Consider the following 22,161-nt stretch of genomic DNA (forward strand, 5'->3'; position numbering starts at 1 on the left):
TCCGAATAAAACAATATGTAAGTCAACGTTAGATATTGCAGATTAAATAACAGGAAAATAGTTCAGTAACAATAACAATTTTACAGACAACGTAAATTTTAATGCTGTATTTATGCCCATATAAACTATAGGTACTTGGCACAAAAAATGTATCTATGATGAAATAATACAAAATTCTCTTAGTGAACTACAATATTTAAGACTTAAATTTACTCATTTAAATTAAATTTACTTATTTAAAAATTGAGTTTCAAAACATTACTGCAAGGTTGAATTTTATTCTACGTCTTTTCGAGAACGCTAAACGTGATAGTTTTCACCTATTGGAGGTACTTATTACAACTACCCCCAATAGGCACGCTGTATTAATTACTGACTAATGACTAATTTCAACGTGCTTATAATATTGCAATGTTGGTCTATAGGCTACAGAGGTCAGATAGGTCAGATGTTCAAATCCCATCTGTGCACCAATGGTATTTCTGTCTAAACTCTATATATATATAATACAATTAAAAAAACGTGTGGAATATGGAATGACTGGATATCGAGAAGATAAATCACTCCTTATATGGAAATCGTATTCGTCTTTACAACAAACTCCCAGTCGCAATTAGAGAATTATCACTAAATAAATTCAAAGCCCTCGTTAAAAGTAAATTAATTAATCAAGCCTTTTATAAATGTGACGAATATTTAAATGATCCTAATCCTTGGGATTGATATGCTCCAGTTCAAACAATTTGTATTAAAAACTTGGCGATAGAGTGGCGGAAAGTTTCTTGCCAGTTCTTCTTACCCGCTCTACGCCTTTGACTTGCGAACTGGTTGTAAAATATGTAAATTTACCATTAATTTAATTAGTTTTTTTGACGTTCATAAGTGAACATGTTTACCTATATGAATAAAGATATTTTTCAGTTTTGAGTTTTTGACTTATATCAATTCATTTAACTGACTTTATTAGTAAAAATAAATGGTCTCGAAACAGATACTTACTGTAGGCTATTTTTGGATTTGAATAAAATTTTAATAAAGGCATGATCAATCAAGTGCCTGACCGAGTCTCAATTGTGGAGACATTTCTTTGTGTGAGTGTGTCTCATTGACCATTATAAAATCATAATTCAGTATAATTTAGAAGTTTTGGTTGAGCAAGCTTTGTAATATCATATGACTTACAAAATATTTTGCCTTCTATTTAATACATTTGATTTTAATTGTATGTTACAAAGAAAAAAAAAGCTTAAGAACTAATAATTTTTAGTAAAATGTAGAATGATATATGAAAAAAAGCACCTCTAAACACTCTATATACCTACGTAAACTAAATATGTTAAACAGATTATGTTTGCTTCTAAATCTTCGCCTGTTAAATTATTAGTTAGGAACGTAGGCTGATCTTAACAAAGAATAAAAATGTAACCGACTGAAATCTTTGAAATTCTGTATTTTTACTTCTATAAAAACTATCTATAGCATGTTTTACATAACATCTATGGCATTAGAGATAGCTATTTAATATTTTTAACTATATCTATTAAAAGTGTTGGATTTGATAAATATAAATTGAGTCAGACATACTCTCAAACATAAAAAAAACACAAATTACAATATAAATCAGAAATCAGTTAATCAAAATGTGTTCAGTATGTAGTATCAACTAAGACCTTGCATTGCATTCTGTGTGATTCATTTATTTATTTATTTAGTACTCCTACAGCTAACAAATTATATATAATTACAAACAAATACACTGAGAATATAGCCAAAGATGGAATACATGATACATTTTACAACAAAAAGATTTATAAAAGGGAAAAAACAAACAAAAAGTATTTAATACATTTGACTAATTGTGATTTAATTTATTTAACAAAGCCTAAATTGGTTGTGTTGTGTGATGAAATAGAAATGAACACTGCACTAGTTATGTTTCAGTTCTTACATAGGTTTAATCTCTCTGGATGTCCAGATGGATATTCTACATACAAACAATGAAATTTAAAAGCCACAACAATATTTAAACAAAGTCATGTGTAGTTTAGTAATATCTATTTAGACCAAATATTTATCAAATAAAGTGAATTTTTGGCAGGACTTGAGGTCACCTCAGGCATGATTTTAGTCACCTAACAATTCTATACTTTATTTATCTCTTTATCTGGGTCTTCAGAAATCACCAACCAAAAACCTTACTTGCAATAAGTAAGGTTTTTGGTTATTGCATTACAAATATTTTGAGGTTATGTAATTATTATAATTATTTTCAGTCATTTCGGTAAATTATTTGAGATAGCATGTTTCTTTTATGATAAAGTTTAACAGTATTTGCTATAAATTTGTCTAATTATGCTTAATTATAATAATTTTAATATTTTCGTGAAATGAGGGTAGTTTGAAATTTTTTCTTGGAAATTTTTTGCTTGGAAATATTTTGTCATAGATTATGAATTCGTAGATGCATTTTAAGCAAAACCTCCTTAATCGTGAAATATAACAAATATTTTAAAAATGGTGTGCTACTTTTATTTTTATTTGGTTTTTAATATTAAAATTTGTGATTAACAAATTGGTTAGAATAAATATGCAACACAAGGTAGATGAATCCATAATAAATTTAATTAAAACTGCTTTCTCTAAAATCTATTCAGATATAAGTAAAAGATATGGTAGAAATTATTAATTGTGTGTACCTAAACAATAAAGGGTTTGTAAATTATTGGTAATATAAAAGAAATACTAATTCACAAAATGTTTATTAAATTATTCTGTTTAATGACATCAATTTTAATAATAACATTGTTTACTTAAAACATTAGTTTCTAGTTTTCTCGGTACCAATACTGAGAAAGAAGATAACTTCTAACAAACTTATCTGTTCGTAAATTAATCTTTGACCCTTTTGTGTATGTGTGATGTGCTCTCTGGTACGTATGTGTGAAGCGCATCCAATTTAATGTGCAAGTCGGATTTGAAATCATTTTGACACGGGCAGCCGAAGCAAGCAGACCTGACGCAATCATAAGATGAAGATTATATTAACATTGGCCGGGGTCTTGGCCCTTGCTGTCTCCACACCGACTCCTGCCCAATCCAAGGTGGTCTGCTACTATGACAGCAAGAGTTATGTACGAGAATGTGAGTAGATTTTTAATATTAAGTATTATTAGGGATTCGCTTCGCGCTTTTACGAAACACGTGCTTTTTTCGGCTTAGTAAAGAATTCTGGGTTAGTTTAACTAGTATTGACGGTTATTGTAGGTGCTTCTTGATATTTTCAAAAAATTGTTTTCGATTTCTTTGTTCTTTCTTCTCGTACGCTCACAATTTATTATTGTTAAGTTTTAATTTTATTTCATTGTTCCACGTTTTATATTCGACGAATTAATATTTAAAAAATATTTTTTATTAATTCGTATGACTATATTTCATAAGCTTCTAGAAACTTCCATCAAAGGATTTTAGAATGGACCGCTATTATTTATTTTGATTTGGCATAAAATTGCTTTAACCTAGGTTGGGGGTCAGGGTCAAATGTTCGTAATGGACCTCGATCTTCAACCTTGGTTAAATTGTTATTTTTTGGACAGGTTCTACTGGTTTCTAATGTTTATATAGACATGATAAATACGGCTCATATCGAGTCCTAGTAGTAAAAGCGTTAACGATTTCATTAAAACTTAGCCGCCATTTTGTATTCGTGGCAAACTTCATTTTTTATATTTCAAAATAAATTTAAAACGTCTTGAGCCGTTAGGATTAAATATTTTTATTATTTTGTCGAATGCCCGTGTATGCCGAATCACGAACAATAATTAAATATTTCTTAGAATAACAAATAAAATATGGACACATTTTGAAATCGCTTCGAAGTTATATTCTAATATATATTCTTTATATACATACGTTCTATAATATACAAAGTATAAGAGGTGTTATAGGATATACATTTACTTACATGCATTTAAATAGTCTAGAATTCTATTGTGTAGTGTTGGCTCTAAGCGGAATAATTATGTACTTTAGCACTTAGTAGATGTCAGGTGATATTGCGAAATCCTGACTCGTTGAACAAAAACATCTCCACAAATTTCATTTTTGATGTAAGAGGTTGTTTTAATGCAGTTTTGTTTGTATAATATTTACGTAAGCGAACGCTCTTAAACTTTCCCAGACTGTGAATAAATTCATATTAATTATCGTATGGAGAAATATCTACATCCTAATACTAAATTCATTTTACGCGATAACTTGTTCTGTTTTTCAATTTATTGACCTTATATGGAAGCTTATATTTGTGCAGACCTAGACCTTTTTAAACTCCCAAGTTGACAATTAACAAGATAAACTTAAGTAGTAAATATATTGACCCGAATGTCAACGCGGATAACAAGGGTAAACAATTCCAGTAATCAAAGAACAAACAATCTCAATATTAGTGTAAACATCTACCAATTTAAACATATTCAGTCAATTTAAAATATTTAAGTATGTCCTTATTGGTCGATTACATAATCGTCTGTGCCTTAAAAAGGAAAGCGGCACTTAGGACCTTTGGCAATTACGTCGTCTGCCATGTTTTATATTGGGCTGTGAGTCTGTGACACCTACGTTCATATAAGCAGCTATATCACCGTGCTCATTGTACAGCCTTGGCCAGCCAGCCAATATATTATTGTACTGTTGGTATCAATGTGTGTAAATTGTTGCTCTTAAGGTTTATAATCTAAGCATAATATGCCGTTAAGTGCGTCATTGTTTATGAATTCAATGGAAAGAATCGGATCGGCGTATAGATGCATCTAGAACTTCTGACTGCTTTTAATAAGAATAATCCTGTTTTGGGTGTTTTTAAAGAGAGTTAATTAATTTATTTGGTAAACGAAAACAATTGTAGTAAATGTATAGGTATACAAAGATATAATAGATAATATTACGTGGGTGTGTATGTGGGGTGTGCTCATGATGCAGGGGATTAAGCGCTAAGTTAATTTAAGAAAGCTTCCACGAAGTAGGTCTACATTGAAATTATAGTTGAAGGATGCATTTATCCAGCTCAAGCACGTATGCTGCCATTGGACCTGGATCCAGCACTGTCCTTCTGCACACACCTTGTCTATGGATATGCCGGAATCCAGCCTGACACTTACAAGATGGTGCCGCTGAACGAAAACCTCGATGTAGACCGCTCCCATGCGAACTATCGGGCTATCACTAACTTTAAAAGCAAATATCCCGGACTCAAAGTTCTCCTCTCCGTTGGAGGAGATGCTGATAAGGAAGAGGAACAGAAATACAACCTTCTGGTAATTAGTATTTAGATATTACGATATCCATATGTAAATAGGAAACTTTTATCAAACGATCCTAAAATGTAGACACATTGAAATTACTAAAACTTTAAACGATTATGAAATTAATAATAATTTATTCATGAAGGTAACTTTTTTACGCTTATGAATGTCGAAGTAAATTGAAATTATAAATTTGTACAATAATATATATTTACTGTCATTCCAAAAGTAGCATATAACAAAAGAGAATTGGCAAGGAACTCTCCACTACTCCTATTACTCGCCAAGTATTTTTTGTAAACGATGCTTGTAAGGGCCAGCAAACACTTAAACGATTTCGCGCGGTCCTAATAAACTTTTCTCAATATTTTCTTTGTAATTATTTTAGTTGGAATCGCCACAAGCTAGAACTGCTTTTGTCAACTCGGGCATGTTGTTAGCCGAACAACATGGTTTCGATGGTATCGACCTTGCGTGGCAATTCGCCCGGATCAAGCCGAAGAAAGTTAGATCTACATGGGGTATGTATTAAATTAAAAAAAATTGTTAAATCTAAAAATCCTATATCTTTAAAAAAAATCATAATTGAATATATGTCGGCTAGTTGTATTTTGGTATTACTAAATGTTTTTAATGTAATTAGATTTCATTAAATTACAGTATTATTTCAACCGTCTGTTCAGAAATCCCCGCAGTCAATACAATTACTAGACTTATGAAACGTCGCCTTAAGTCGCCTTTTTGCTAAGAATTCTTTTCAAATGTATTTTTAATGTATTCCTTTTTTATTATTAATATATAAGGTTCCATTTGGCACGGCATCAAAAAAACCTTCGGCACTACTCTCGTCGATGAGAAAGAGGCTGAACACCGCGAAGGTTACACTGCTTTAGTAAGAGAATTGAAACAAGCCATGACTCTCAAGCAAATGCAGCTATCTATCTCTGTTCTACCTAATGTCAATTCTTCAAGTGAGTATTTAATATAGGTAAAACCTGTTATTTTTTATGACTCATGTCGTTTAGTAAGAAATTTTGGTAAATTTATGTTAAAGCTAATTTACAATAGATTACAAAGATGTACGTTTGCGTACATTTGCGTACTCGATTCTCGGACCAATTACATTAAATTTAAATTATTTCTCTTGTTACAGTTTACTATGATGTCCCCGCTATCATTAACTTAGTAGATATTGTAAATCTACACGCTTATGATTACTACACTGCAGCTAGAAACCCTAAAGAAGCTGATTACAGTGCACCTACATACAAGCCTCAAAACCGTAATGAGCTCCTCAATGTGGACGCTGCCATCTCCTACTGGTAATGTAACAAAATGTACACTAATATGTTTACCTAGTGTTAATGTCACGCTCCGTCAATTGTCAAACAGTGTCAAACCGTGATTGTTTATCGGAAACCATGTGCATGTACATCTACCAAATGCGCATCTGTATATTTTCTTATATTGACCCAAGCCGTGTAGACTAAAGGCCAGCTCTATTTTTTAGGTTAACGGGAGGAGCGCCCAGTTCCAAGATCGTCGTAGGAATCGCCACCTATGCACGAACTTGGAAACTGGACTCTGACAGTGAGATAAGTGGCGTCCCACCGCTTCACACCGACGGCCCCGGAGAAGCAGGTAATTTTTAATTAACCTTAGGTCGCGAGCCTTATATTCAGCTTTAGCAGCGCTTCTAGGATTTAGGTAATTGCTCGATATTCACTGCGGTGTAATTATTTCAGGACCATACACAAAAACGGAAGGTCTCCTCAGCTACCCTGAAGTGTGCGCGAAGTTGATAAATCCCAACCACCAAAAGGGTATGAGACCACATTTGAGGAAGGTCACGGATCCCAGCAAACGCTTCGGTAAGTTCTGGGTTAATTATGAACATGCAACGAAATAAAAAACTAAATTGGTATTATACGGCTTTGGTGATGATCTTTGCTATATCAATTTATAGAATCGAATAAATGTTTAAAGAACTTTATTTCTCAATTCAAACAATTAAGCTTCATTAATGATAGAGAGATAAGATTAATGGGGAAGTGTTATGCATAGTTTCAGTTCACACATTTCTAGGGACTAATTAGGGAATTCATGAGGGAATTATTCATTTTCATTTTCAGACAAGGGATTAACCAAGGATGGTGATTTCTTTGGTTGGTACTTATTTACTAGTGTTTATATGTACTTAGCAAAAGCTTTTCATTAGCAGATCTTAACCCTTATTTATAACCTAGTTATAATATTAGTTCAATTTCTCGGGTATCATACATATTTGACATGATCATTCATAACTAGACCTCTTAAATTATTTCATATAATAATTTCTCACTTCACTTCCAGCCTGGCACCAATAAGACGAAATTCAAAACAAAAAAAATGTATCTTTCGTTTTGGGTAACAAATTTCGAAAACAAGTACCTTCCGACAGATAATAAGCTTGGCAAAGCATTATTTAAATATTGTAGGATTCATCAATCTATTTCAGTATAAAGGTATATTCTTGCAACTTACCTAAACTAACTTTCCTCAATTTTTTTCAAAGGTACTTACGCTTTCCGTCTTCCTGACGACAACGGTGATCCAGGTTTGTGGGTGAGCTACGAAGACCCAGACACGGCTGGACAGAAGGCCAGCTACGTAAAGTATGTACTTTTTTAATGATAGTAGAAAATTTATGTGTTCGTACGACTCATCTCTGAAGCACATCCAAACTTCGTACATCGATGGATTTCTCAATAAAATTAGTGAATCGTCATTAACCAATTGCGTAGTTAACGTAAATATCATGACACTGTCTTGGACACAAAATCTTATTACATAATAGTGAAATATTGTACAGAAAATTGACAATACATGTTCTATAAAAGTATGATTCGAAGCAGCGACGGGTGTTCCAGATTCAAAAATCGCCATGCTAAGGGCCTGTTTCACAATGTATGGATAAAGTGCCAAATAGCTATGCAACACATAAATTATTCGAAAGATAAAAGTTCCGAATAAGATACTTCGTATTTCATGACGAATAGCGCTATCTGACAGTCGTGAAACGCAAAAATACTGTTTATCCAACAGATAAGTAATAAATAGCTTATTTGGAATTTATCCGGACATTGTGAAACAGACCCGAAGAATACCAGAGTTATATTTCGTGTAAAATTTGTTGTACTAATGACAACTATTATTTACAGGTCAAAGAACTTAGGCGGCGTTTCCATTGTCGACCTCTCAATGGATGACTTCCGCGGCTTGTGCACCGGTGACAAATACCCGATTCTTCGGGCTGCGAAATACCGACTGTAAACCAATATTTAATTTAGTGAATAGTCATTAAAAAATTATATCTTGTTGACCAAGCTTCAACCACTTGTGTAAAGATCAATTTTGTATGATGAACTAAATATGTTATATTATAATCGATGACTTCCTCGGCTTGTGCACCTTTGACAAATACCCGATCCTTCGGGCTGCTAAATACCTGACTGACCAATATTTAATTAAATGAATAAATGTTCTAGTTAAGTAAAATCCTCCTCCACACTCTGGCAACGTTTTCAGTTTAGTTAAATGGCATGGTCGTTTTAAAAGCACGCTAGTTTTAAGAAGTTGTATATCGTATTGAAATTTATATCTTATTAATATAAAACTTTGACTCAACGAACTCCGCACAGGTCGTGGTAAATAATTGCGACAATGTTTTTCTATATTGACAGCACTTAATCAATGATAATAATCTTTTTAAAGTTCTCTGTTTATAAATCAATTTTTTCTAATCAATTTTTTGTAATAAATAATATTCCTTAAGAGTTACTAAATATGTTTCATCTAATAAATTTTCTTTTTTTTATATCTTGTTGACCAAGCTTCAACCACTTGTGTAAAGATCAATTTTGTATGTTGAACTAAATATGTTATATTATAATCGATGACTTCCTCGGCTTGTGCACCTTTGACAAATACCCGATCCTTCGGGCTGCTAAATACCTGACTGACCAATATTTAATTAAATGAATAAATGTTCTAGTTAAGTAAAATCCTCCTCCACACTCTGGCAACGTTTTCAGTTTAGTTAAATGGCATGGTCGTTTTAAAAGCACGCTAGTTTTAAGAAGTTGTATATCGTATTGAAATTTATATCTTATTAATATAAAACTTTGACTCAACGAACTCCGCACAGGTCGTGGTAAATAATTGCGACAATGTTTTTCTATATTGACAGCACTTAATCAATGATAATAATCTTTTTAAAGTTCTCTGTTTATAAATCAATTTTTTCTAATCAATTTTTTGTAATAAATAATATTCCTTAAGAGTTACTAAATATGTTTCATCTAATAAATTTTCTTTTTTTTATATCTTGTTGACCAAGCTTCAACCACTTGTGTAAAGATCAATTTTGTATGTTGAACTAAATATGTTATATTATAATCGATGACTTCCTCGGCTTGTGCACCTTTGACAAATACCCGATCCTTCGGGCTGCTAAATACCTGACTGACCAATATTTAATTAAATGAATAAATGTTCTAGTTAAGTAAAATCCTCCTCCACACTCTGGCAACGTTTTCAGTTTAGTTAAATGGCATGGTCGTTTTAAAAGCACGCTAGTTTTAAGAAGTTGTATATCGTATTGAAATTTATATCTTATTAATATAAAACTTTGACTCAACGAACTCCGCACAGGTCGTGGTAAATAATTGCGACAATGTTTTTCTATATTGACAGCACTTAATCAATGATAATAATCTTTTTAAAGTTCTCTGTTTATAAATCAATTTTTTCTAATCAATTTTTTGTAATAAATAATATTCCTTAAGAGTTACTAAATATGTTTCATCTAATAAATTTTCTTTTTTTTATATCTTGTTGACCAAGCTTCAACCACTTGTGTAAAGATCAATTTTGTATGTTGAACTAAATATGTTATATTATAATCGATGACTTCCTCGGCTTGTGCACCTTTGACAAATACCCGATCCTTCGGGCTGCTAAATACCTGACTGACCAATATTTAATTAAATGAATAAATGTTCTAGTTAAGTAAAATCCTCCTCCACACTCTGGCAACGTTTTCAGTTTAGTTAAATGGCATGGTCGTTTTAAAAGCACGCTAGTTTTAAGAAGTTGTATATCGTATTGAAATTTATATCTTATTAATATAAAACTTTGACTCAACGAACTCCGCACAGGTCGTGGTAAATAATTGCGACAATGTTTTTCTATATTGACAGCACTTAATCAATGATAATAATCTTTTTAAAGTTCTCTGTTTATAAATCAATTTTTTCTAATCAATTTTTTGTAATAAATAATATTCCTTAAGAGTTACTAAATATGTTTCATCTAATAAATTTTCTTTTTTTTATATCTTGTTGACCAAGCTTCAACCACTTGTGTAAAGATCAATTTTGTATGTTGAACTAAATATGTTATATTATAATCGATGACTTCCTCGGCTTGTGCACCTTTGACAAATACCCGATCCTTCGGGCTGCTAAATACCTGACTGACCAATATTTAATTAAATGAATAAATGTTCTAGTTAAGTAAAATCCTCCTCCACACTCTGGCAACGTTTTCAGTTTAGTTAAATGGCATGGTCGTTTTAAAAGCACGCTAGTTTTAAGAAGTTGTATATCGTATTGAAATTTATATCTTATTAATATAAAACTTTGACTCAACGAACTCCGCACAGGTCGTGGTAAATAATTGCGACAATGTTTTTCTATATTGACAGCACTTAATGATAATAATCTGTTTAAAGTTCTCTGTTTATAAATCAAATTTTTCTAATCAATTTTTTTTAATCAATTTTTGGTAATAAATAATTTTCCTTAAGAGATTTTTATTTCATTTATCCATTTCCTTATAGCAACGTAATGGGATATGCGATATACGTATCTACGTATGTTTCATTAAAAAATTTTTTGCTGCCCATTTCATGAGATAACATCAGACATTTTTTATTATAATAGAAGTGAGCGTCTGAATGGACGGTCTTGTATAACGATAAAATATATTTTAAAAATTGCTTCCCAATTGCTTTTTTTTAAATTCCTACTATGAGACTATTGCTTCCTTAGTATATTGGAAGAACTAAATTTTCGTGACCGTCTATTCTGTCGTATGAATGGCTGGTCACCTATACTAGTGTACTCACTATATTGAATAATCGATTATTTCATAGTTCATATTTTAATTCCTATTTGCTTCTTTCTAGGTTTTCAAACTTTGATACTGTACCTATGACGGAATTAAGACTTCGTAATGTTATTATTATTCTCCTAACGCCTGGTAAAAATGTACAGGCAAAAAATATTTTGTTAAAAATAAGTTTATAAAGGAAGGTAGGTAGTAACAGAACGCTCGCTGGTGACCGTCGATACTGACGCTCACTTCTATTCTATATTCTTCTATCGGCTGCGCGCAGCGAGTCGAACCTATGCCTCCTCGCGCACTGCAGCCTCCATCAACGACTATATTGACCGCCCCCGTACCGCCCTGATTCATCAGGGCGCGAACCCATACACCACCCGAAGGGGCCATATGCCCCGAACGGCCCAACATCGCCTTCTCGAAGGATGTAACATGAACCACAACGATCTGACGCTGACAAATAGAACTCGAGCGATGATGGTACCACCTTCAAACCTTGGTAGTGATTGCCTTATGCTTATGCATCACCTATCAAAATAAAATTTCGGAAGCAGTGCAGCCCTGTCAGAGCATTAAAATAGTAATACTTCATAATACAGCTTTTATAGTTTTTTCATTGTTAATTGAATTTTAATTACTGTTCGTTAAATACATACGTGGTCATGCTTAAAAAGGTGATATTTTTTTGTATCGCATCCTATGTTTCATCATCAATGAATAAAACCCAGGAAATCGTTGATAAAGGTAAAATTGTAATATAATTCAATGGTAGAGAATCCTTTCTGTGTTATTGACTAATGTGGTTAACGTTGTTTTCATGAATAATTGAAGTAAAATAAAAGAAATACAAGTTATTCTCGCATTGAGATTCCACGGGCGGTATCTATCACTTAACGTCGGGTAATTCTCCTACCCTCTTGCCTTGTTACTTAAAAAAATGTCTACAAATTTAAAAGTACAATAGCAAGAGAAGGAGGAGAAGGTGGAGCCTTGGAAATGTCTATGATATGATTTGTTCTTTTATCCCTGACGGTCTGTATAACTTTTGACATATATTATTTCAGAACTTTTAGATATTGATTCGAATATAGCGTGTAAAATGCAACCGAATGGATATGATTGTTCCGGGAAGGGTAAATTTACACCAATGTGAGTATTTCCCAAAAACAGCATGTTAGCACTTAGCAACCCTATTTCCACTCGAACGCAATATTTAGAAGGTACTATGCAATTCTCTTGTATGTTGTTCTTGATTGTAATTTTGTAACTGTATGTATAGCGGTTTACAAACCTGCAGTTTTCAATGTTTTGATATAAAAAAACTAATAATTTTAATTTACTCCTGTATTTAATAGTCATTCTATAATATTCAATCATTAACAAGAGTTAATAATGAGAAAAACATTTAAATAAAGTGTCATAAACCATACACCATAATTAGTGATTTACTTCAGATTTTATTACGACATACTCCTGGAAGATTGTAAATCAGCATACATTGGACAATGTCCTCATCAGTATAATACCTACAGCAATCTACGCAACTGTTACGAAGCTTGCAGAGGTGAGCCATGCGTCAAATTAGATAGTTTTTTCGTCAAAATTGTATGTGTATTGAAACACAATTGATTGTATAAAAACTAAATGACATGAGGGGGTGGGGGGGGGGAGCTGTAGTAAATCTGCTTACGTTAACACTAAAAAATATTTTATTAATAATTTTCGAAAGAAGGTTAGAATTCAATATTTCTCTCGTACGTTAGTAATAGTGGAACAAGGAACTTATAGCATCTCTAAAGCAGACCACAAAGCCTAGGGAAGCTGGGCCGCGCATACAAAGTTGTAGATTTTAACTAATATATATTTAAAGGATATTGCCAGATATGTTTATGAAAACTCCACTCGCGTTTGGTAAAGGCTTCTGACCTTGTTCATATAGTACAAATATATATTGTTTTACATCTTTTAACAACATATATGTTTTGCCATCCTTAATAATATCCAGTACCTATTAAAGCCCAGCATGAAATTATGTTTTTTTAGTTTAATATAACACGGTAAAGTCACAAAAGGTTGTAATTAGTCCAGAATTTAAGGTGTAATTGGGGTTAGTAATCAGGACTACTTTTTTTTAAGATTCCACAAGGAAAGAGATCAAAGGAATCATATCACCGAAGGTATACTGCAGATTACAACCAGACTTTGGTCGTTGCAACAGCTATCATCCTATGTAAGTTCTCTGGTTCACTGGTAAAGTAATATAAGTAAAGTATCGCACTCTCTTCCATTGTACTTCTGTTTTCCATGAAACACCATCGAAGTTGTGGTTTGCCAACGCCATATTGACAGTTTGAAGAGTTTTGTTTCGTTTCGAGTTTGAGAGTGGCAAAAAGTGGAATTAAATTTAAATTTACAGTCAACAGTATAATTTCAGAAACTAGTAAAAATACTGAATTATGGTAAGACATAGTGTAGGAAGCTTATTAATTATTAGCTTATAATCTTAATATATATATAAATCTCGTGTCACAATGTTTGTCCTCAATGGACTCCTAAACCACTTAACCGATTATAATAAAATTCGCACACCATGTGCAGTTCGATCCAACTTGAGAGATAGGATAGTTTAAATCTCAAATTTTAGTCGCAATTTTATTTTATTGCAAATTATTTGTTCTTAATTTCATATAGTTCTAACAGATGGCGCTGTGTTAAAAGTACCAACGTTTCCCATAAGTTCTCATACCGTTTCTCTTGAATAGTTTACTACTATGTAATATAATAAAAACCTAAGCCACAGCAACGCTTGGCCGAGTCTGCTATACATAATAAAAACCTGCTTTTCATCAGCATTGCACCCGTGCGAAGCTGGGGCGGGTCACTAGTTGTTTATACAATTTATTTCTAGGTGGTTCTTCGATTTATCTACTCGCACCTGTAAAGGTTTCTCGTACAGCGGCTGCGGAGGGAACGTAAACCGATTCGATACACACCAGGATTGTGTTGCAGCTTGTAGTGATCTTATCGTCTAGATAGATGTAATGTTTATACTGTCTACATATTTTATGAAATTTCAGTACCGTAAATTCAAATTCATGTAGTATTTTCCCCACAGTTAAAAATTTTCAATCCTATGGTTAATCGAGAAACAGTGGTGAATTTTAACATCTTATTTCACGTTAAAAAGCGCCTCCAAGTTAGAATAAAAGTTGTAATAGGCAAAAAAGAAGATAAAAATTAGTCATCGATTGTGGATTAATTATCGGGTTCATGCGTTAAGCGTGCCACTTCCAATTTGCGGTTAGTATCACATCGGCACCATATCTTTTCTTACTATAAACCTAATTTACGTTGCTTCTAAGATAAAAGCAAACATCGTGAGAAAAATTGAATATTTTGAAAGCTCTAAAATGTACATTTATGGATTATTATCCTTATTTTTTTTCTTTAGGCTAAATCTAATATCTAACAAGTATTAGTAGTAGTGCCTAACACAGGGCAGCCAGTGCCCAAAGCTATTATTATTACCTTAGAGAATTTCCCCTTCACCTCAATGCCTCACCTGCCAAACGTTGACTTACTACATAAAAATAAAAACTAAACTAGTAGCATGCCAAAAAGCAATGGTAAGAAGCGTACCAAAAATAAAAAATACATAAAAAAGCGAAAAAATAAGACGAAAACCAAAAGTGATAGACGGCTAACAACATGCCCTAAAAAAATAACGTGTAAAATGTATAAAAATCTAAGCAACATATAATCATTTTTATCATGATTGGAAATTGAACGGGCTTTATTATTATTATTTGCATTATTAACCAGAAAGAGCGCTAAACTAATATAGTATGATGTAAACTTATTTAAATAAATATAGTTTTTGACGCAACTCGAAATCTATAGGATACACTAAAAGGGAATGAAACTACATGAAACAATCCCACACTACTCGCATGTCGATCATATTCGCATAACACGTAAACAGAATCTTTAACATTATAACACAATGGTTGACTTAGGGTTCTTCAAGAAAAGAGCGTACAAATTCTTAAAAGGCCGGCAACGCACTCGCGAGCCCTCTAGAATCGAGAGTGTCCCTGCCCGCTTGCCCCTTCTATGTTTTATGAAAAAAAAGTAGAAAACAGCATTTGAAGGGGTTTTATCGGTATTAAGTCATCAATCAGTCATCAACATTACATCTAATAAAAGCGGCCTTACCAAATTAGATCCCTTCAGTAATACATCCAAATATTACATCAAATTTGAATGATTTGAAGATTTAAAAGACTAGTAGATGTATAGTCAAATCAATAATTAATTTTTATATAAAATCCGATTTAATATTCAATATAGCTGAAACGACGAATAGTGATTTAATATTTCTATAACTAACTTCTTGTTATGTCGGAATTTAATACTAGGTATTTGTGTTAACAATTTAGGATTCCAAATACGAGTTAACTAAAAAGTGAAGTTAAACAAAAATCAATACTTATTTATTTTATAACAACTTTTCCGCAAGAATATTAAAAAGAGTTTCCTATATATATTTTAGAGGCTCTTCACCGATCTTGCATATACGTAAAATAAATAAATATACTACAAAGATTTCATTTCCTACTAAAATGAGCAATATTTTAATATGTTTTTGATATTATGACTTTTAAAAAAAGCTATTTTCTTCTTACACAAGCCACCTGGTGTGGGCTTATTTATTTAGTTATTTTGTGGACATCTTCCCATATATTTGGATATATATATATATATATATATATATATATATATATATATATAATTTATATTAGAGAGAAAATTTAATTATTCCGTAAGTAATATTTTTTTTGTACTTGTCCATAATTTTTCTTGCTTGGCAATTGTTTCCACACTGTGATTAAAAGGTTTAACAGTAGCGCCAAAGTTACAAATAATAGTTAGGTCAAGTACTCTTACTACCATTCGGGGAAGGCGGGGAAGTCATGGGGGTTACGACCCCCCCTGAGCTGGCTCCAAAACTTAGGTGGACCACTAATTGAACACAATGATTTTATTTCAATATTTTTTCACCAGCCAGATTTTATGTACCGACATATCTTCAATATTTAATTAATTTAATAATATAATAACTTTGTATGATGACAAACGTAGTTCTTGACTTGATCACGACTATGTGACCCCTTTTGGCGCCAAAGCTGGATTCGCCATTGTATGTAGCAGATGAACGTGAAGAATTGGATGCCTATAGATATCTATACAATAATATATCGTTACTCATTTACCCTTCCATCAGACGACAACCTTAATCATATGTATTAAAATCCAAAAGATATAAATTAGTAGGAAGTATTGGCGATGACCCACACTCCACTAACATGATAATTCACTTAAAAAATGGCCCATTTAACCAAGAACGTGAACACGTTTTTGCTTTCACGTGGTCCCTTTTCTTACCTATAGAAATGCTATCAAGATATTTTTCTATTTTGCAAGGGATAGTAGATGTCCACAAAAAGGGTAAAATTCAACAACTCCAAAACTTTGCCTCATGCAAATCTCTATGAGTACAATTGTAATAAATCTAATAAAACAATAGATATTGATATAATAGTCGTAAATGCATAAGCATAATTCATCACTTACAATATGACAATAAATCAATTCGGAAACTATACAAAAATTAACGCCTTTAAAAATATATTTAGCAATCATACAAAAACACATATTGCTAATGAAAAAACATTAAAGTTAATTACGACTGCTTTAAATAAGCAAACCATCCATTATCATGGGTATGCGTTGCCATGACAGCTTAAGTGTGATAAATTATCATTTTATCTGGTTAACGTGTATTTTAATAAGTGATTCGTAACTAAAAGAAAATATTAATAATAATTGACGTTGTGTTCATAATTTAATGTAAATTAAAAAAAAGGAGTTTGCTATATTTATGTACACAAGTTTATAGTTAGGTAAATTATGTAACGCAAATCTGCAGCTACAATTCTTAAAAAGCCGGCAATGCACTCGCGAACCCTCTAGCATTAAAGAGTGTCCTTGAGCGGCGGTATTTCTTAAAATCAGGTGAGCATCCTGCCCGTTTGCCCCGTTCTATAACAGAAAATACGATTCTGACCACTTAGGATTTACATAGGGTGTTTCAAACGAAAGTTCGTATTTACTTGATCCATTTAAAAAAAGTAAGTCCTGTATCAAAAAAAGTGATTGTTCATTATTAAAGTACACATTTCGGGAATTTATTTCTTAATTCCGAATTTATTTTCTTAATTCGGAACTTCGCGTTTGCGGCACTCATTTAAATGAACAATAAAATTACTCATGTCCCATTTTGTGACGGATATATTCTTTCAATTGCACCATAGAAGCCGGCTTATTGACGTAGACTTTAGGTTTAAGATGACCCCATAAGAAAAATTCCATAAGGGTTAAATAACGACTACGTGGGGGCCAATTTACGTCACCACTCTTGGTAACTTAAATTGGATCAATGTAGCTAAGAAAATGTCAGGAACTCGTAGCAGAGACGTATTGGACGTGTGGTTATAGCCAGGAAAGTTTTGAAGTTCAGGCAACAAGAAGTCGTCCAAGATTTTCACATAACGCTCTGAAATTAAACGTAAACTTTCTTTTGAGACACCTGTTACAAACTGACCATATCCAGTAGTTAGACTGGACCTGAGCCCTCCCCTTGGGAAGGAATCACACAACCTCGTTACAGTATTTATTTTAGAATTGACAACAACGACATACATACATACATATACATGTACGAATAGAGCAACACGTGCTTAGAAGTGTTAATACTAAAATATTATTTAGTTTCAAATATGCCAGAAACATTGTCAAGTCAAATTGAAAATATTTGTAGTGAATTGTGTATAAGCGAAATTTGCAGTAAGTAGCTGCACTAGCTTGAGATAGTTCAATAGTTAGGGATTACTGCTAAGCGAAAATTTCTCCTGTTAAATCAATTCTGTGTTATTTGAATTGTTGATGCTCAGCTAGGACTTGGAATAAAATGAAGCCATTTTAACTAATTAATTCTGTGTAGTAGATACGGTACAGCACCGAATTAGTTATTACAATTTGGTACAAGGTAACAATCTGATGTCAAGCAAAATAATTAATATAAGACTTGTATGTTGAAGTTTTTATATTTTGAGGTAATTTATAACGATTCGTTGGTCATATGCGGCATAAGTGATATCTTTGCTAATACTGAACATGAAGAAACAAACATATTTTCCTTGGATAAATATACTTTTAATAACAGCGAAATAACACGTTGGGCGATAAACTATCGTAAAGTGTCAATATTGGCTTTTCCTTCTGAGTTTCAATAACTTTTAATCTTTTTATTGCTCCGAGTAGTATTCAAATCCGTTCCGTAATCGGAGATTAGCGTGTTCATACAATCAAACAGACAACTTCCTTCTGCTTTTGTGTTCTATTAACATTTACTTTATTACTTACAGACAGGCTAATTCTACTCCATTATTTGTAAAATATAAAATATATATACAAAGATAACCATGAAGGTATATTTATAATATAACTATATAAATTTAAAAAGTTATATTAATTTAAAAAAATATATAGCTAGCAAAGAAAAGCTCATTAATACGCATGTAACGTCAATAAAGAAATACATGTTAAATGCTTCTAATTTTACATTTACTGCCAGTTCTCAAATCAAGGGCGTAGATCGGACGAGAACTGGCAATAAACTTCGCTACTCTTTTTAATCGCAAAGTTTTTTGTTTTACACGATGTTTGTTAGGAGCTGCAACCATTACAGCACAACTTTGTTCAACTTTCAAAGAAGCTGGGGTGATTTGGAATTCGGATCATTGTAAAAGTTATTGGGTCAAATTTCAGTTGCAGACCTCGCAAGGTTGGTGACAGTGGGGTCTGGAGAAGCCGGTCATTGACCTTATGCTTCGTCTCCGCCCTATGTACCTACTCCCCATAAGAGATGGCAAAAGAGTACAGGATTTTCTCGCCACGCCGCACTTAGAGTGCGAGAGTAAAAACGAGTTACCAAATCATTAATCTAACGACTTCTACAAGACAAGAATTTTCATAATAATAGCCGTTGTATAAAGAAATTAACACATTATACATTAAATCCGTAGTTATACTAATAAAGTTGTGTTAATTTTAAGTACGTTACGTAAGCGCTTAGATTTTATTTTAAAACATCCTTTAAAATTAAGTATTAAACAACAATATTTCTTGAGTCTATTGATAATTAGAATATAAATATATAACCGTGTATAACGATTGGTAATACATATTTTTATTTATATACAGTTTAAGCTATTTCTGGAATTAATCTTCTTCAATCTCATCATAATAATTGATTCTATTATGGACTCGGCATTAACTTTCTGAAAATAGCATATCTTACCTAATCTTCTTACCTCGTACAATAATTTAAAAACCAATCAGGACACAAGAAATATTGTTATTTCATAATTTTTAATGCATCATCAATTTTTTTAGGATTTCATATAAATAATATAAATATTCCATAACCCATTGAGTTTTAAACACAAATATTCTTGTATTACTACAAATAATTTTACTTTTTGTGCTATATGGAAGTTATATTATTTAAAAAAGGAATTCGCTTCGTAAATTGTTTAAGTTTAGTGTCGCTTGAGCCCTTTGAAAAGGGCTGCGCGAGGTTGCCGTGCTTACTGCACAGCCTACGACGCCAGCTGCAAAGCCGCAGTCGGCATTTGACGCTTGCTGTGGCGCGTCCTGTCTTGCGTCGGACCTTAAGTTAAAACTTCCGTAACCGGTTTATAAATAAAAGATTCACATCTAACTTGTCTAATGAACTTGAATTGTGTTAAAAGTGCTTTTAAGAACTTTGTGAAGTAAAGGTCATGCTTCAACAATCTTCTCAATAAACTGGTAAGTTGAATGTGAACTAGTTTTTTAAGTTTATTTTTAGCATTATTTTTGAATATTAACTTGACATCGCATGATCAAAAGGTTGTCTTAAACTGTTCTGTAATATATTTTTGTTAAAATTTATCAACTGTTGGGTGTAAATGGCGAATGAATTAATTTATATGCATTGTTTAATTATTATATCCAATTCGATCTCCTTATATGCACGTCTTGAAAATTTAAACCAGTTTTACAATTAATAAATCTTTAATTTGACCAAACTTTTGAGCAAAGTTAACTGCAATAAATGCCTTTTTTACTGTTTTATCTCGTAAATAGCTAAATATTATGCAAAGGACGGTCCAGCTCAGGGCTTATAAATTTCGGTTTGCGTCTTTGTTTATACTTATTCAACGCAGTGTCGTGTTCATTAGGTTTCAAAGAAAAGTAACTGCATCGTTCTTGGAAGTGTGGACAATCGTCTCAATCATTGAAGATGAAAAGTAATTGCTTACCGCAAAACATTAACGCGCACCTATATGAAGTAGGTAACTCATTAAAAGGCATATATATACATCTCGTTCTCAAGCGGATAGTAAACCAAGAGATTTAAGTCATTTTTTTGTAAATATTTTTTTTTACAAAATATTGGTATGTCTTTGAAATGTCTTGTAATTCGGCGTGCCTTCGGGGATAGGAATCTTCTAACCTCTTTTGTGACTTCTATCACCCGATGGCTCCTCTGGTGGCAGCACATTAAAAAAATGTGACGTTCTTTAACCTCGTAGCGGACCAGCCTTCTGTGCCTGACAGAGCCGTCATATACTCACGCCGTCATCTTTTTTTTTGGGTGTTAGGCATGACGGTTTTCTCACAATGTTATTATACGAGGGATATTAAATGCGCACATTGAAAGGCAATTGGTGTATGATCAGATGTACGATCCCTGATCTATGCACCCTATTAAGGATGAGAGTTGCATGCCTAAGCCACTGCGACCACTTTATTTCGCCATACGAAATCATAGTTTGATGAATTGAAATAATCTTCTGTAAACTTTGCAAATAAATTGTGACGGATTAAAAACATCGTGATTTTTGTTCGAATTTTAATATACGGTCGGATATCCGGACAGATTTACACTAATTGTTCCTAGAACTGAAAAGTAAGCTGTTTATGCAGTAATATGAACAAAGCTGCATTATAAAATATATTTAATTCTGTTCCAAATTATATAAAGAAACATCAATAATGTTCAATAGATGTTCAGTAGAATTAATATATACAATGAATGTGAATAAAAAAATTTGTTTGACAGTTATATTAATCGCCTTTGATATAATTTATCGGTCTGATAATAATTTTGTTTTTGTAGATATTTGCAAATGTTGCGTACAAATTTTATTATTATATAGGTTGGTATAACATCTGAATACCGATATTAACGGCAAATAAAAATGTTATATATAACGATCATTAGGTCGAAGTGAAGATGGGAATCTAAACTTACAAACTAACTAACTGAAAATTACACCCTCAGATTAATATATTATTAACGAAGATGGGAGTTTTTTTAAATTTAATAATAGGTAAACGTGCAGAACTCTCATCTGATGTTCAGTGATACGCACATGGACACTCACACTACCAGAAGGCTCGCAAGTACTTTGTCGGCCTTTTAAAAATGGATAAATTCTACCTCGTGTAGTGTAGTGTCATGTCTTCAACAAAAACAATGTATAGAAGCATTCATAATTTATTTTTATTATTTAACAGCTTGGTCTAG

General features: G+C 32.4%; 3 protein-coding genes across 4 annotated transcripts in view; all 3 read left to right on the plus strand.

Moving 5' to 3' along the window:
* Nucleotides 1-2,972: 2,972 nt before the first annotated feature.
* LOC110997587 (chitinase-like protein EN03) lies at nucleotides 2,973-11,146 on the plus strand. Its single transcript, XM_022265822.2, has 9 exons — nucleotides 2,973-3,141; nucleotides 5,059-5,309; nucleotides 5,686-5,818; nucleotides 6,101-6,268; nucleotides 6,451-6,619; nucleotides 6,808-6,938; nucleotides 7,043-7,168; nucleotides 7,852-7,951; nucleotides 8,498-11,146. Exons 1-9 carry the CDS (start codon nucleotides 3,030-3,032, stop codon nucleotides 8,607-8,609), a joined length of 1,302 nt encoding a protein of 433 aa, XP_022121514.1. The 5' UTR covers nucleotides 2,973-3,029; the 3' UTR covers nucleotides 8,610-11,146.
* Nucleotides 11,147-12,175: 1,029 nt separating this feature from the next.
* On the plus strand, nucleotides 12,176-14,494 carry LOC110997575 (kunitz-type serine protease inhibitor A-like). Its single transcript, XM_045634216.1, has 5 exons — nucleotides 12,176-12,206; nucleotides 12,527-12,595; nucleotides 12,904-13,026; nucleotides 13,599-13,692; nucleotides 14,371-14,494. Exons 1-5 carry the CDS (start codon nucleotides 12,176-12,178, stop codon nucleotides 14,492-14,494), a joined length of 441 nt encoding a protein of 146 aa, XP_045490172.1.
* A 5,728-nt stretch (nucleotides 14,495-20,222) lies between these two features.
* Nucleotides 20,223-22,161, plus strand: part of LOC110997605 (dystrophin-like protein 1) — a 141,688-nt gene continuing 139,749 nt past the window's right edge. For both annotated transcript variants that reach the window (XM_045633989.1, XM_045633986.1), the window contains exon 1: nucleotides 20,223-20,396. The gene's annotated coding sequence lies outside the window, so the exon portion shown is untranslated. The remainder of the gene's footprint in view (nucleotides 20,397-22,161) is intronic.

The sequence above is a fragment of the Pieris rapae genome, chromosome Z (assembly GCF_905147795.1).
Source record: "Pieris rapae chromosome Z, ilPieRapa1.1, whole genome shotgun sequence".
In the NCBI taxonomy this organism is placed as follows: domain Eukaryota; kingdom Metazoa; phylum Arthropoda; class Insecta; order Lepidoptera; family Pieridae; genus Pieris; species Pieris rapae.